Raw genomic sequence first — 15,848 nt, forward strand, 5'->3', positions numbered from 1 at the left:
TGGAGCTGTGGAGGAGTTGAGAGGCGGTGGGGGGGTTAATCGATCCGAGGAAGAAGAAAATGGGGAACTGAGAGAGGGGGGGGGGGTGAGAGGAGATGTGAGTGTAGGTGGGGGGATGGCAGTGGCAGGGGGTGAGAGGAGATGTGAGTGTAGGTGGGGGGATGGCAGTGGCAGGGGGTGAGAGGAGATGTGAGTGTAGGTGGGGGGATGGCAGTGGCAGGGGGTGAGAGGAGATGTGAGTGTAGGTGGGGGGATGGCAGTGGCAGGGGGTGAGAGGAGATGTGAGTGTAGGTGGGGGGATGGCAGTGGCAGGGGGTGAGAGGAGATGTGAGTGTAGGTGGGGGGATGGCAGTGGCAGGGGGTGAGAGGAGATGTGAGTGTAGGTGGGGGGATGGCAGTGGCAGGGGGTGAGAGGAGATGTGAGTGTAGGTGGGGGGATGGCAGTGGCAGGGGGTGAGAGGAGATGTGAGTGTAGGTGGGGGGATGGCAGTGGCAGGGGGTGAGAGGAGATGTGAGTGTAGGTGGGGGGATGGCAGTGGCAGGGGGTGAGAGGAGATGTGAGTGTAGGTGGGGGGATGGCAGTGGCAGGGGGTGAGAGGGGATGTGAGTGTAGGTGGGGGGATGGCAGTGGCAGGGGGTGAGAGGAGATGTGAGTGTAGGTGGGGGGATGGCAGTGGCAGGGGGTGAGAGGAGATTTGAGTGTAGGTGGGGGGATGGCAGTGGCAGGGGGTGAGAGGAGATGTGAGTGTAGGTGGGGGGATGGCAGTGGCAGGGGGTGAGAGGAGATGTGAGTGTAGGTGGGGGGCTGGCAGTGGCAGGGGGTGAGAGGAGATGTGAGTGTAGGTGGGGGGATGGCAGTGGCAGGGGGTGAGAGGAGATGTGAGTGTAGGTGGGGGGATGGCAGTGGCAGGGGGTGAGAGGAGATGTGAGTGTAGGTGGGGGGATGGCAGTGGCAGGGGGCGAGTGCAGCTACTGCTGACTATAATTGTTCTTCATGCCTGGGTCTCTAGTGACTAGTGAGCAGCAGGATCCCAGGTGGCATGGAGCTGATGTGGGCTGTGTGTGTGTGTGTGTGTGTGTGTGTGTGTGTGTGTGTGTGTGTGTGTGTGTGTGTGTGTGCGTGTGCGCGCGTGCGTGCGTGTACAACAGAGAGACAGTGGAAGAATGAGACCATTTCCAGCTCAGGAACAGGTCATTTGTGCATTGGTGAATGAGAGATGGAGAGTATACGCTCCCTAACAGGTCACTGCAAATTTGTACCCTGTGTGCGTGTGTGTGTGTGTGTGTGTGTGTGTGTGTGTGCATGTGTGTGTGTCAAAGGTCATGCTAGAGGGACTGCAGTGGCATTTCAAGGACCGCCCCCGCCAAAAAAAAAAGGAAAAACAACAACGCTATGTTTAATTCAACAAGCACTCTGGTGTTGCACTCTTCCTCCCTGCTTTAAACACAGACTATTAGAGAGATGGAGAGAGGGGCACAGCGAAAAACAAAAGAGAGAAGGGGGGTGAAAAACACAGGCGGTTGTTTCATCGACTGTTCTCTCACTTGTCTCTCCAATTTAAAAGTCGTCCTATTTTTCCTAAAAAGTCGCCCTATTTTTCCTAAAAGTCGTCCTATTTTTCCTAAAAGTCGTCCTATTTTTCATAAAAGTCGTCCTATTTTTTCCTGAAAGTCGTCCTATTTTACTTAAAAGTCGTCCTATTTTAAATTGTAATGCCTCAATATCAAAAGTATTTATGATGACAAAAACCATCCCGATGTCACCAGATTAAATAAGATCTATGCAGCAACGAAAATGCTTTTTCTTTTTAGGAAGATCCAATTACACGTTTCCCTTCCTTTTTGTGTTTGCCAAACCTACAGTATGCTGACAATTGACATTAAGACATGAGGAGATTTCCTAAACCCTTCCAACATTAACTGTGAGCTTCGCATAAGTAGTAGCCTAGTTTTACGTTCTTATGTGGCTTACCTTCATCATAAATATAGTTCATGTAATGTATTGCACTGTAGTACAGGTGTGTAAAACAGCAGTGGAGTAGGGAAATTAACTCACACCCACATTAGCCTCACAGGTCAGTTGCTAAATGCTTCAGACTGAAGCTTTCATTGGCGAGTTTTGAGAGTAAAAATCAAATTGAATCTGCTCCAATGTGAATCTTGGACTTCATGTAGTCAGCCTGTGATATCAGTCAACTGTTAAGTCATTCTAGGACAGTGGTTCTCAAACCTTTCAAAATATTCATATGACAAGCGCTTGGAATTGTATGAGTTGACTCGGTTCCACAAGTACATATTGTGAGAATAATTCATTTCCAATGGCGGACACCTTTAGTTTGAAAGCCGACTTGGCCGGAAACTGCGAGTCAGGAAGTAAAAGTCCACCCAAAACCTACCTTTTGTAAGCGAGGATCATATCGTTTAGAGATGTGGATCCCGAGATTCAATATTTTATCCTGTAATGTTAAGTATTATGTGTGTTAGTGTAGTGAGAGAGTGACAGAAAGGCATCCTGCATGTCTGTCACTCTGTCCGTCAGTCTCTGTCTCTCCAAGGATGAGGAGACACATAGAAAGACTTTATTGTAATAAAGTATGTGACTGTATCTCTGTCAATGTGACTGGCTGTGTGTGTGTGTGTGTGTGTGTGTGTGTGTGTGTGTGTGTGTGTGTGTGTGTGTGCTTTTTGCTTGTCAGAGCCACTACAGATTACGTGTTGCAGTCTGCCAGTGGTGATAAGCTGACAAAGAAAGCATCTCTTAGTGTATTTGTGTGTGTGCGCACTACCTGGGTGAGCTGTGCACTACTGGATGAAGGGAGAGGGTTGGACACCATTGGTCCAAAAATGTCCAAGTCCTCGCTGATTGGTTGAGTGCTGCTGAAGGCACTCCCACTGACACTGCTGACCTACATATCATAAATATAGTTCATGTAATGTATTGCACTGTAGTACAGGTGTATGAAACAGCAGTGGAGTCGGGAAATTAACTCACACCCACATTAGCCTCACAGGTCAGTTGCTAAATGCTTCACTCAATAGGAGACTGAAGCTTTCATTGGTGAGTTTTGAGAGTAAAAATAAAATTGAATCTGCTCCAATGTGAATCTTGGACTTCATGTAGTCAGCCTGTGATATCAGTCAACTGTTAAGTCAGTCAGTCAGTCTGTCTAGGACAGAGTGTCTGTCACTCTGTCCGTCAGTCTCTGTCTCTCCAAGGATGAGGAGACACATAGAAAGACTTTATTGTAATACAGTATGTGACTGTATCTCTGTCAATGTGACTGGCTGTGTGTGTGTGTGTGTGTGTGTGTGTGTGTGTGTGTGTGTGTGTGTGTGCTTTTTGCTTGTCAGAGCCACTACAGATTCCCTAGTGTTGCAGTCTGTCTGTGGTGATAAGCTGACAAAGAAAGCATCTCTTTGTGTATTTGTGCGTGTGCGCGCATGTGCGTGCTTGCATGTGTGCGCACTACCTGGGTGAGCTGTGCACTACTGGATGAAGGGAGAGGGTTGGACACCATTGGTCCAAAAATGTCCAAGTCGTCGCTGATTGGTTGAGTGCTGCTGACCGTTCCACTGGCAGGAGCATCTGAGACAATAAGAGAAATAAATAAATAATAAATAAACAAACAATAACTACGACATCACTTACACCCAATACATTGTACTTTGTTGATTGGGGGGTCCCACAGCGCTCTATATTTGGAACGGTCTTTATTAAATTACCTCTAGTCTACACTGTTATGGCTGGCTCGTCGGCCATAAGAAAGAGGGGAGACCAAACGGAGTTAAAGCAGCAAAAATGTTTTTTAATATTAACGAATAAAGTTAATCAAACTATTCATTTTTGTGTTCCAACTAAAGCTGGCAGGGAACAACTGCCCAACTAACAAAACATAACCAAGAACAAGGATGCTCTAGTGTGCCTGCTCCTGTAGCCTGCCTGAGGAGGAATGGAGAGACCAGAACATCAGTGCAGCAGGTGTCTTATAGACCAGAACATCAGTGCAGCAGGTGTCTTATAGACCAGAACATCAGTGCAGCAGGTGTCTTATAGACCAGAACATCAGTGCAGCAGGTGTCTTATAGACCCATTCAGAAACGGGTCTCATGGTCGCAGGCAACAGATTTCCTGTAGGCGGAGACGACATACTGTATCTGCTGTTTCCCCGCACCTCCTTCTACTACAGTGAATGGAAAAGTGACTCAAACTTTACTCTTTTACCTGACAAAATATCTACGGCGGTGGCTGAGACCAGAGCAGTGAAAGGCCCTGAAAGATACATAACGTCAGTCTTAGCCAATACCCAATCTTTCTGTTTTAGGAACACAAGGCTGCTGTACTTTATACAGTAGAGGAGGCTGAATAAACAGTCAAAAAGGACACGCACATCTAAACCTATAGGCTGGGTGCTGGATCAAAATAAAGTCACAATGAAGAAATGAAAAAATCCACACACCATTTGATGCTCCCAAATTATCTTTACTGATAGGTAACGTTTCGGGCCGCAGCCCTTCCTCAGACCTTCAAGGTCTGAGCACAGCCATAAAGTAATCCAGCCTGATCCTTCACAAAATCCCATTTGGACCAATCCGGCCTAAAATGAATTTGACACCTCTGTATTAGAGGGTTTTGGCATAGAAAGCGGCCACTTTTTCAATTAATGTATGCCTATTAAATGTATATACGTTCAAATTGCACAGAGACACTATTTGCTTGGCACCACAGTTAGCGGTGCAGTTAATCCTTGTTAACATGCACATGACTCTTTGACCCTGAATGCAGGAGCCCTTCAGGGATGTATGCTGAGCCCTCTCTATTCCCTGTGCACACAAAACTGTATGACCATGCACAGCTCCAATGTCATATTTAAGTATGCAGATGACAAGACGGTGATGAGACAGCATATACAGGGCTGAGGTAGGAACACTGACAGAGTGGAGCCAGGAGAACAACCTCATTGGCTCATTCTCAATGTAAATGAGACGTTAAGGAGCTGATCGTGGATTTCAGGAAGCCAAGGAGAAAACATGCCCTGTGTAGCAGTGAAACAGGTCAGTAGAAAACATGCCCTGTGTAGCAGTGAATCAGGTCAGTAGAAAACATGCCCTGTGTAGCAGTGAAACAGGTCAGTAGAAAACATGCCCTGTGTAGCAGTGAAACAGGTCAGTAGAAAACATGCCCTGTGTAGCAGTGAAACAGGTCAGTAGAAAACATGCCCTGTGTAGCAGTGAATCAGGTCAGTAGAAAACATGCCCTGTGTAGCAGTGAAACAGGTCAGTAGAAAACATGCCCTGTGTAGCAGTGAAACAGGTCAGTAGAAAACATGCCCTGTGTAGCAGTGAAACGGGTCAGTGACTTTACATTTATTGATCTCAGTGGACCTCAAATGGGCACTTCTGCTGTGACCATGGCCAGGCAAACGATACCGGGTGTGAGGAGCAAGAACACCAGACTTCTGAACAGTTTATATCTATCAATATATATGATATGTCTATCATCAGACTGAATGTTAAGCATTAAGTTGCCATTGCTCAAACTCAACTGTGTGTTAATTGATTATACGTTTATACATACCTCTTAATCCATGTGATTTGAAACTAGACATTTTTCAATTTATTCTATTTTCTAATTATTTTCCTTTTGATGAGCCCACTTTTACTTGAAAATGTGATGTGAAAATGAAGAAATGAAGAAATGAAATATTTATTTCAGAATTACAGATTTGGTGCAATTGGCGGCTGCAAAAACCATACCAATCTTTCCTGAGAGGGCAAACACGAGTCCTAGTTTGTGTGTGTGATTTCTGTGCCATGCCAATAAAAATAAAACATCAACACCAAATGTCTGTGCTGTCCTCACAGCATGATGCTGGAGCTGTTAGAACCCTATAGGAGAGGACAGCTTGTACTGAGAGAGAGAGAGTGAGACACACAGAGAGAGAGAGAGGGAGAGAGAGACGGAGAGGGAGAGAGTCCGATACTAAAACGTCTATGATTCAACCATTTACAGGGTGAACGGGAAAACAATAACAGGAAGATTATTTTGAACCAGAGATAGAGGGTAAAAAAGATACACGGTGGAAGAAGATAGACAGACTTAAATATAGAGAAGTAGAGGAGAGAGAGATGAGTGGGGCAGATTGAGAAAGAGACAGTCTGAGAAAAATAAGATTTTGTGTTCTTAAATTAGCTGCTACCCCTACCATGCACACATAAACACGTCACCATGGAAATAAGTGCGGGTGGGAAAGCATCCCTATCAGTCCTTGCGGTTGGACGGAGGGATTGTTCCCTCCGTCTGTTTATTATGGGATGGCTCTACTTCTTGAGACTGCTCTGGGCCTCACCATGGAAACCGCACACACACGCACACGCACACACACACACTATGTAAAATGTTACAACATCAAATTCAATTACAACTAGAAAAAGTGCCCCTCAGGGCACAGGTCTCCACCAGTGCAGGTCAGGTTGTGGCCTCCTGGTGGCGCTATAATAGGCCAATATGAAAAGGGTGCCATTTCTTCTTACGCCTTGGATGGCAATTGGATGATTTGAGGCATTTTGTTCCAAAAATGTGTTTTGCAAAAATTCACCTGTTGGTGGCGCTATAACAGGCCAATGTGAAAAGGGTGAGATATATTCCTCAGCCTAGTAGGAAAGTCTGTGAAAGATTTCACGTAAATTGCACGCTGCGTTCATGATTTGAGGCTTTTTATTCAAAACGGGCCAATCCTGCAAACTTTGAAAGCCAATGTTAGCCAACTAGGATGGAATCTGAAATATCGGACAGATCCGTCTTGAACACATGACTATAGAGATATTGTGTAACAATTTGCGGGATTTTGGACAGAATCTGGAGGAGTAATATAAAATAAAATGTTTTTCAAAAATCGGCCTCCTGGTGGCGCTATAACAGGCCGTTATGGAAATTTTGGGGCAGAGGTTCATCGTTGGCATCTAGGGAGTGTGTGTGTGCAAAATGTTGCATCGACCGGGTTTTAACGGTGCTGGAGATTAGCTGTACACAGACGGACGGACGGACAGACACACTGACTCGCACACGGACAGAGTGCAAAACATACTCTCTCCCCATGCCTTTGGCCTGGTGGAGACAACTAGGTCACAGCAAGTCACCATTGGTATTGTGACAGCGCTCCATGATTACAGAGGCATACAGAGCTCCTCATGTATGGCTTCAGTGAGCTCTGTTCCGACAACTTCCAAGTGGACCACGCTGGCCACCATAGCCTGCATACTCCCTCTCCACCGTGCAAGCTAAGAGGCATCTCAGGGTTAAATACATTAAGACCCGAGGCAGATTCTATAAATATCTTCTCAATCCTATAGCAGTTGCCAGTTTCCTGAAAACGTAGTTTCTCTATATGGTTCTCAAACCTTTTCATGTCAAGGGCCCCCAACATTATATATGTATTTGGCCGCTGACGCTGACCCACATTTCAAAATATTCTGGTTCCAGTGACGCCCTGATACAAAGATTTGAGTTAAAGATGTTTGCTTTAAAATATAAACATATTCTAATGTTGAATAAACATATGTATATGTTCACGATTTAAAAAAGCAGATCTTGAGGTGCAATGAGCTTGTAGGCTATATCTGCTAGTTTTGAATAGCCAAAGTTTAAAATAATGGTAAAGTGGATAAAATAATAGCAAAAACCTAAAATGGCACAGATGCTTTCCCGGATTGAATGGGTGAAATGCACTTGCTCAGCAGAATCACTTTTTCTATTTTCTCATTTTAAGGGTGTGTGCCGATTTAGCCTTTTCATAATGTTGACCGTTGACAATGTTGGGTCAACTTGGAGGGGCTTTATTTGGAATCTGTAGGACTTATGCCTCTAGTTGACAAAGCTGGAAGGTTTGTGGGTGACCTCATTTTCCTCCCTGTGTGGCCTGTATAGAAAGAAGGCTACTAGAAGCAGTATTGCAGAAAAACAACTAGGAGTTTCCCAATAAGTCACAGACAAGCACCAGCTTTTCATAGTGGGAACTGGTATAGAGACAGAGAGATTGTATTTACTGGTGCAGACAGAGCGAAAGAAAGCAGGATCGACAGAGTGATGAAGTTAATAAGGTCTGGCTATGTGAGAGTCCCAGGCAGTGTTGCCAGGTTTTGTGAGAGAAACAAGCAACCTTAAATCAAGCCCAAAAGAAGTGACTAAGCTACACGAGATTTGAAAATAGCTGATCTACAAGCTCACAACACATCACAATTGTATATACAGTATATATATATATACATGAAAATGTTTGATAACCACTAGTTTAAACTTTACACAGCAAGGCCAAAATAAGCAACTAAACTTCAGAAACGAGCCTAAAAAATGTTTAAGCGGCTTGTGACGAAGCACATTTTAATGTTATCCTTCCTTCCTTCCACTGTTTTGTTTATTCAAGATTCAGGGTATACAGCAAATCAAATGACAGTATATGTGACACACCCATATGAAACATATAAAAGATACATTTTAATGTTATCCTGCTTTATTTTCCTTGCACGTGTTATTTATTTTGAGAAGAAATAACAGGTAGTAACATGTGGTCGCTGATTATTATTATTATCTCCTGATCATGAGAATGGTATTGGGCCTCGTACAGGGGTGATTGACAGCTGTCAGCCACCCACACAAGGTTACATATAGAGGAAGTGACACACAGGGAAAGGGGGGAAAATTGCAAACTGAGGTGTAGACCTACACAGGAGAAGAGGAGCTCCGGGCTAGTGTTTAATTCGTTCAAGTATAAAGTTTAAACTCAGTATCTGCAGCCGAAGGACTGTCGAGGCCATCGGGAGAAGTGACGCACTGGTTGCTGTCGTTGGTAAATCGAACGTTGTTTGGATTATCCGTTGCCGGCGTGCGTGGTACAGTATGTGGCAGAGCCGACGATAACGGTGAGATCTTTCCAAGCTTTCTAGTTGGATTGTGAACATTTAGGGGTACCCCATTAGCATTTTTCCGTTGGACCGTTTAGAGCGGATCATTCAAAGTCAAAGTCAAAGTCATACGATTTGTCACACACGTTACCGCAGTGAAATTTGTTCTCCGCATTTGACCCATCTCTTGGAGCGGTGAGCCGCAGCCAAGGAGCGGTGAGCTGCAGCGTGCGCCGCGCTCGGGAATCATTTGATTAGTAGATTTGACCCCCCAATCCAACCGCTTATTTTTTCCTTAGATTATTGATTTGCCTTAATGCACAAAGGGGCGATTGTTACAGACTTTATAGAAAAATAAGCCCAAAGTCGCTTATAATAAGCGGACATGGCAACACTGGTCTCATGAGGCACAGGGCTTGGTATTTCACTTATTGAGTGAAACCTCGTCCAGAAGACATGGAGGTGAGCAGCAGTGGTTTGGATATTTATAACATGGACGCCAATGTATGTACGCTCTATTGTACTGGGATTGTCAGGGATTTTATATATATCAATGCCCCCCCCCCCCTCTCTCTCTCTCTGTGTGTTGCTTTCTCTCCCCTCCTCGCTGGCACATGCCCTGATCTCCAATAATTCACATTCAGTCCCTCAAAATAATACCCATTATGGGTTGGAGTCCCACATGTGCACTATTTACTATTATAACATCGTTACATTTAAACAACCTGCTATACACAATTATCCTTCCATGACTTGTGCAAAAATATTGGTAGTTTAAAGATTCAGGACAACGTAGAGAGATGACCACAGTATTTATGCTGCTGGAGAAACTTTTTTTTTCAATATCATCTGCAGACACCATTGGAGCCTTAACGAGCCACTGCTCCACTGACTCAACTGCTGCTTGACTCGCAAGGACAGAGTGCTCTCTGTACTCCAACGCTGAGTTGGCTGAACCGGGGTTAGCCAACAGGTCATCTCACAGATTGCCAAATGTGAAATAGCAATGACAAGGGAGCAATGCTAGCGAATGCTAATGCTTAAAGTTTGGTTAGTTCCACATCTCTGAAAGATGTTCCATTGCAAATGTATCAGCCTCCAGGGAGAAGTCAATAAGACATCTAAATAAATATAGTTTTCAGGGTACATTTTGTGCAGCCCTAATATAGATGTAGCACTATTGTAGAAGCCTGATAATGTTGCTCTATGTCTCACTGCATTATTGTATAATTGGTATTATTTATAAAATATATATTTCATGTCAACTGCAGACGTCAGAAGCTTCAGGACAACAGTTAAATTAAATCCCAGAAAAGTCCCAGAATTAGCTACACAGCTAAATGTATTATGAAATAGATGTAGCAACCAAACACATTTACAGATTTTGAACATACACAATTATACAGTAGTATAATGCACATGTCTTACCCAAGCCTAGCAAGTCCACTGCCGGCTCTGTGATCCTCTTGGGGCTGGCCCTGGAGTCACACTGAAGATCATCCCTCTTCTAGGAGAACGAGGAAGAGGGAGGAATGAAGAGATATGATATGATGGGAGATAAAGAGAGAGAGGTGGGTATAAGAGAGAGAGGGAAAATGAAACAAAGAGCAAGAAAGGTATGAAATGAGGGACAGGATGAGGGAGAAGGGGGGTAGAGTGATAAAGACAATGAGAGAGTGGTGTTAAAACCCAGGTTACAATATCTACAACATCAGTAACATAGCCACACACACACCCCCCCCCCCCCCCCCCCCCCCCACACACACACACACACACACACACAGAGAGACAATGGTAATTGTCCGCCTAATCAACGATGCGTCAGGCCACCTATTGATGCATGTGGGACTGCGGCAGCTCAAGAGAGCGGAGGCACGTTTGGAGCTGGGGGAAGGTCGTTTGCACGAGGTGACAAAAAATTATCATTCGACGGAGCCGATGGGGGCTTGTGACGAACAGGGGTTGGAGACAATTTCAAATGACATCCTGTAGTCTCATAACGCTGCATCACACGCAAGAGTGGCAGAAAGAAAGACAGAGACCAAGAGAAAAACAGACAGAGAGAAAGAGAGAGAAAAAAAAACAATTTCTAAATGTCACACGGCATGGAAATGCCATTAAGCATTGTGCCATTAACAACTGGAAGTTGACAGACAGATCCAAGATTTTTTTTTCTTTTTACAAGACCGGTTCGAGGGCCGGAGGTCCTTCCCCATAATTGTCTGTTCACTATAGTAACAATGGACTCCTCCCGGTTGACAGCCGGGCGGTTGGTGACAAGCTGTGATTGGCTGTCGGACTCAGTTGAGGCTGAGGAGATGATGTCGTAATTGGAATGGGAGTCTGGCCATCGATTGAACTCCACCTATTGGAAGGTGAATGGCTGTGTTATCAAAGCCGCTGCACAAAATGAAGCACCGCGTTAGTTCATTCAGGACACGGAAATCACAGCTACATGTATAGCTGTAATCAGCCATGCATTTCTAGATTGCACCAATGTAATTGAGTGATTGAATACTTTATTAACATGCTTATTAACAGTACAGGTATAGTACAGTCAACCTCCACCTATTTCTAGTTCCATTCGAGTCCTTGCATGGCTCAAAGGTTAAACTGAAATTCAATGCAGTCCCACCCCGCACCAGGGCCCAGAAAATGATTCCCCGTTAATTTTCCTCATAGACTTTTCAAAAAGTATTTATTTAAAGACCTTTTAAGCCTTGTACAAAGCCAACTCGAGTTGTGACAAAGAAAAAAACTTTTTTTGTAGTTTTTCTTCTTTGTAATTATTTGTTTGGTCCAACATATTGTGTTTATTGTCATGATTTGTCACGACTCGAGTTGGCTTTGTCCGCGGCATAACCGTCTTTAAATAAATACTTTTTGAAATGTCTATGAGAAAAATGCATTGGGAATTATTTCCTGGGCCTGGCGTTGTCATGAAAGGGGGCGGGATTGCGACGCTCTATAATATAGACTATATGGGGTGGGGAACAGGGAGCGCAGAGCATGGATATACCGTAGACTCTCTATCCATGCTCTGCACGCCCTGTTTTAGCCGTTTCCATGTGTTGTAATAGCAGAACATTGTGGTCCACAAACACTGGTCACCTGGGAATACTAGTTCTCCTGGTTTTCCTATACTAAGTATCAGCATTCACCCGGTGTCCCAGGATGATGTAGTCTCTGGTTAGACCACTAGGATGACAAGCACACCAAGTGAATGCATGGAACGTTTCTCAAGATATTTTTGGAGCCTTTCTGCCAGTGGAGAAGGACAGGAAACAGGGAGAGAGACAGGGAGTGCCACCCACTGTGACTGCACATAGCGAAGATTGTTAGGCTCGGGAATCAAACAGTCTCACTGTCAGGCTGCATCAGAGGCTATATGCGGTATATGTGCCTTAACGACTAGGCCATCAGCGCCCCAGCTTCACTTAACTTTCCTTTTTTGTGACCAGATGTTCACCAGCTCAAATTGCTGGGAATTCAAGGAATGTCTGAGTGGGTATGGAAAATTGTGTTTGAGGAAAGCAAGCACTCAGAGAGAGTGCTTGCCGAGGGAGGGCACATTATTCCTCACTTGCTCCATTGCTGATCCATTGCACTATGGTGCAGTTGAGCAAGGCACTTCATCCCACATTTCTCTAGCATAATCAAGAAGGTTGATTTGTCACTTTACTCACACAGGTACACACAGTGAAAAGGGTGGCAAGTAGGCCTACTGTAGTTCACCACGGCGGTGCTGACTTAAAGTGTCAACAAACCAAGTATAGCGTGATCTGCCCTGGTGTCACACCAGCTCACTGTCAAGAACACATGACAGAAACAGGCATCAGACAGTGTCTGTCGGACAATGCATAGGAGGGCCGGAGGGGTGTCAAAGTGTTGTGTGTGTGTTATCGTCCTGTGTCGGGTCTGACAGTTAAATATTGCCATATACTGTAGACAAGTGTGTGCGACATGACACAGAAGCTTGCGCTGCAGTGCGTTTTAATGTTAAAGCATAGCGTGTTAGCATAGTAAAGTGGTTGACACAGGATAGCAGCATGAATGTGTGAGGAGGCAGGGATTCCATGATCTTGCTCAAGGGCACTCTGACAAGAGACATGGCTCCAGAGGAAAATGTACACGTGACTGTCATTATAGAATAGGCCGACTGAATACTATTAACAGCTTTATGCCAAAAGACAATAAGTTCAGGTTCTAAGGTGACGCAGACCATCACAATTGTTTTCCAAAGTATAGGGGGCAAAATGCAAATCGACCGGTCACCCTGCAAATGATCAATGAAATTGATTCAGTAGTTTATTTTATTAAGAATACAGAATTTTGTCCAAACAGTGAAGGACATCTTGTCAAGGGCAAATCCTAGTTGGCGAGACAAAACAACATAATCCACACACGTTCCCGAGTTGACAAACAGAACAAAATGGGTTTAAAGTGCAGCGTGGTAACATAACAACATTACACACCCGACAAACCCTGCCTCCCATGAGCCTATAAGCTAGAAAGCAATCACAACCAGGCAAACACACTCGAGAACACACAAATACGCAAAAGTGCACAAATACACACAGACACAAAAGAGTGTACAACAGCCCAAATAAAGCATTCACATACACACACAGAAGCACACATACAATACATGTAACTGCTCAAAAGCACAAACTGAAAATGAGGGAAACAGATGGATAAAAAGACAGGGAGGGAAAGACAGAGATGAGAGAGAAAGAGTGAACAAGGGAGGGGTGGAAGTGATAAGAGGAGAGGATGAGAGACGGAAAATGTAAAATGTAGACCTGAGAAAAATATTGAGAGAGAAAAAATGTTTGGAGTTGTGAGAGAGAGAGAGAAACAGGACATTAGAGGAGATGAGGGGACATTAGAGGAGCTGAGTCGGGGGACATGAAAGATGAGGGAACTTGGAGATATATAGGGACATGAGGATATGTACTGTAGGTATGTGAGAGGAATTGACGATATGACAGATGAAGGACATGAAGGGGATGAGATGATTCAAGTAGAGATGAGGAGATCAGAGGAAATAACAGCAGTAGTTTTAATAGAAGTAATAGTGTACTCAGAACCAGCAGTTAGCAGTAGCAAAAGTACATATTTACAGGATGCTGCTTTTAATGGAATGTGTTGTAGGGCCAAGGCTACCAGATGTCTTATTACCACCATAAAGACCATAATAGAATGGGCAGAGAGATATCTACAGTGAAGAGAGTAAAATAATGAGTTATAAGGGGGGGATTGTGTGTGTGTGTGTGTGTGTGTGTGTACTTCACTGCTATCCACTGGGGAGAGAATCTGAGTGGAGATTGCAGTACCATGGACAGCAACTGCAGCTAGAGAAAGGGAGATTTTAGGCCCAGGGACAACAGCTGCAGTAAGGTGGTTACGGTGATATTTCAGGACCAGGGACAGAACCAGCACCTAATGTGGCTGATGGACATTTCAGGACAGGGACAGTAACTGCAACTAGTAAGGTGGCTGAAGGGACATTTCAAGACCTAAAGTTTTAAACAGGCGTGAAAAGTTGAGCCTGACTCGGGCCACGTTCATCAAAATTCAGTCCAAGGGCAACCAAAGACTGACATCACCTTTTATTTAATCTCTCAAGACAGATTCAGTTTTGCAGTTGAAATTCAAACAAATTGGGGCACCCGATGGCCTACTGGTTAAGGTGCATACCACATACATAATTATGTGGTATGCACCACATGTATAGGCTCTAATGCAGCCTGACAGCCTTTGCTGAATGTCATTCCCCATGTCTCTCCCCGTTTCCTGTCCTATCTTGTACTATCAAAAATATTAAAAAATAAATAAAAAATAAAAAAGAATCCAGATGGGTATTCAGATTGAGGGCCGCTACGTGGCTCTCACACCTACAGTACATCACACTGCTGATTGGACTGATATGCCCATATATGGAGATCTCTGTATGACAGTCCTTGTTCCTTTTTATGTCCATATAGACATCTATGGGGATCCCTGGTGTCCTCAGTATATGCCCCTCCCAGTGTGTCTTTGGCGCATCCTCCTGTCACATAGAAAGTGATGCCTCCTTGGTTGAGGGGAGGAAATGGACAACAAGCCTAATTTGTGGGAAATAGCTCACAATAGCTCGCTGTGTTGTCCATGTACTGTACCTACCAGGCATGTTACAAAGAGAGCTGTGGCCTCGGGAGATGTGGCCAAGACTTCAAACAACCTCCCCTTATACCTTTAGAGCCAATCAATGCTGGATTATGAGCCGGCCCACTACCTCTTGTATGCGAGATGTTAACCCTGTGCATGGTAGAAAAGGCAGCATGCGGCACATGTAAGAACCAAGCACTTCTACAAATACTCAATGTGTTAAACCCAGTCTGAGAACTGCAAATGTGTGTGTGTGTGTGTGTGTGTGTGTGTGTGTGTGTGTGTGTGTCGATATACCATGCAGCCTTACTGTTCAATAATAATACCGGTAGTCTATATTTTGTAAGGCTGTACCCTAGCCCTGTCGGCAGGAATTTTCGAGCGGACCTTGGAACCATTCGTTTCTAATTAATTTGAAAAATAACCTTCGCGCTTCGAACCTCGGCGGGGGGGGGGGGGGACGGGGACACACACGTAACTTTGGGAAAGTGTCATAGTAGCTTGTTTACAACTGAAACAGACTTCCTGTGCATAACTTCCTCCTCAAAGTAAGAGCCACATGTAATGATTAGTCAACACTAGTTTTATTTCTAAGTCTACTTACAGGACATTAACATCACATTTGAGTTCCTTTTGAATGCCTGTCAGATTGCTCTACATAACTATCTCAGCTGTTGGTGCGCAAATACGCCTTGCATGCCTTTAATCTACGCGCAGAAAACATTTTGACGACGTATGTGCACTGGCGCATCGTTTGTGTGCCCTCCTGATTATTAACAACATCTAAACATGTAAACACA

General features: G+C 44.5%; 1 protein-coding gene across 4 annotated transcripts in view; it reads right to left on the reverse strand.

Moving 5' to 3' along the window:
- The window catches only part of smap1 (small ArfGAP 1), a 92,862-nt gene that overhangs the window by 22,356 nt on the left and 54,658 nt on the right, over window positions 1-15,848 (reverse strand). For 2 of the 4 annotated variants that reach the window (XM_080781500.1, XM_080781499.1), the window contains exons 6-8: window positions 10,327-10,405; window positions 3,471-3,586; window positions 2,787-2,906 (exon numbers count right to left, since the gene is read on the reverse strand). In XM_080781500.1, the coding sequence (XP_080637626.1) occupies window positions 2,787-2,906; window positions 3,471-3,586; window positions 10,327-10,405 (315 nt within the window). The remainder of the gene's footprint in view (window positions 1-2,786; window positions 2,907-3,470; window positions 3,587-10,326; window positions 10,406-15,848) is intronic. The other 2 variants (XM_080781501.1, XM_080781502.1) reach the window with 2 other exon arrangements.

This window comes from Protomyctophum bolini (genome assembly GCF_963924005.1).
Source record: "Protomyctophum bolini genome assembly, chromosome: 14".
Classification (NCBI taxonomy): domain Eukaryota; kingdom Metazoa; phylum Chordata; class Actinopteri; order Myctophiformes; family Myctophidae; genus Protomyctophum; species Protomyctophum bolini.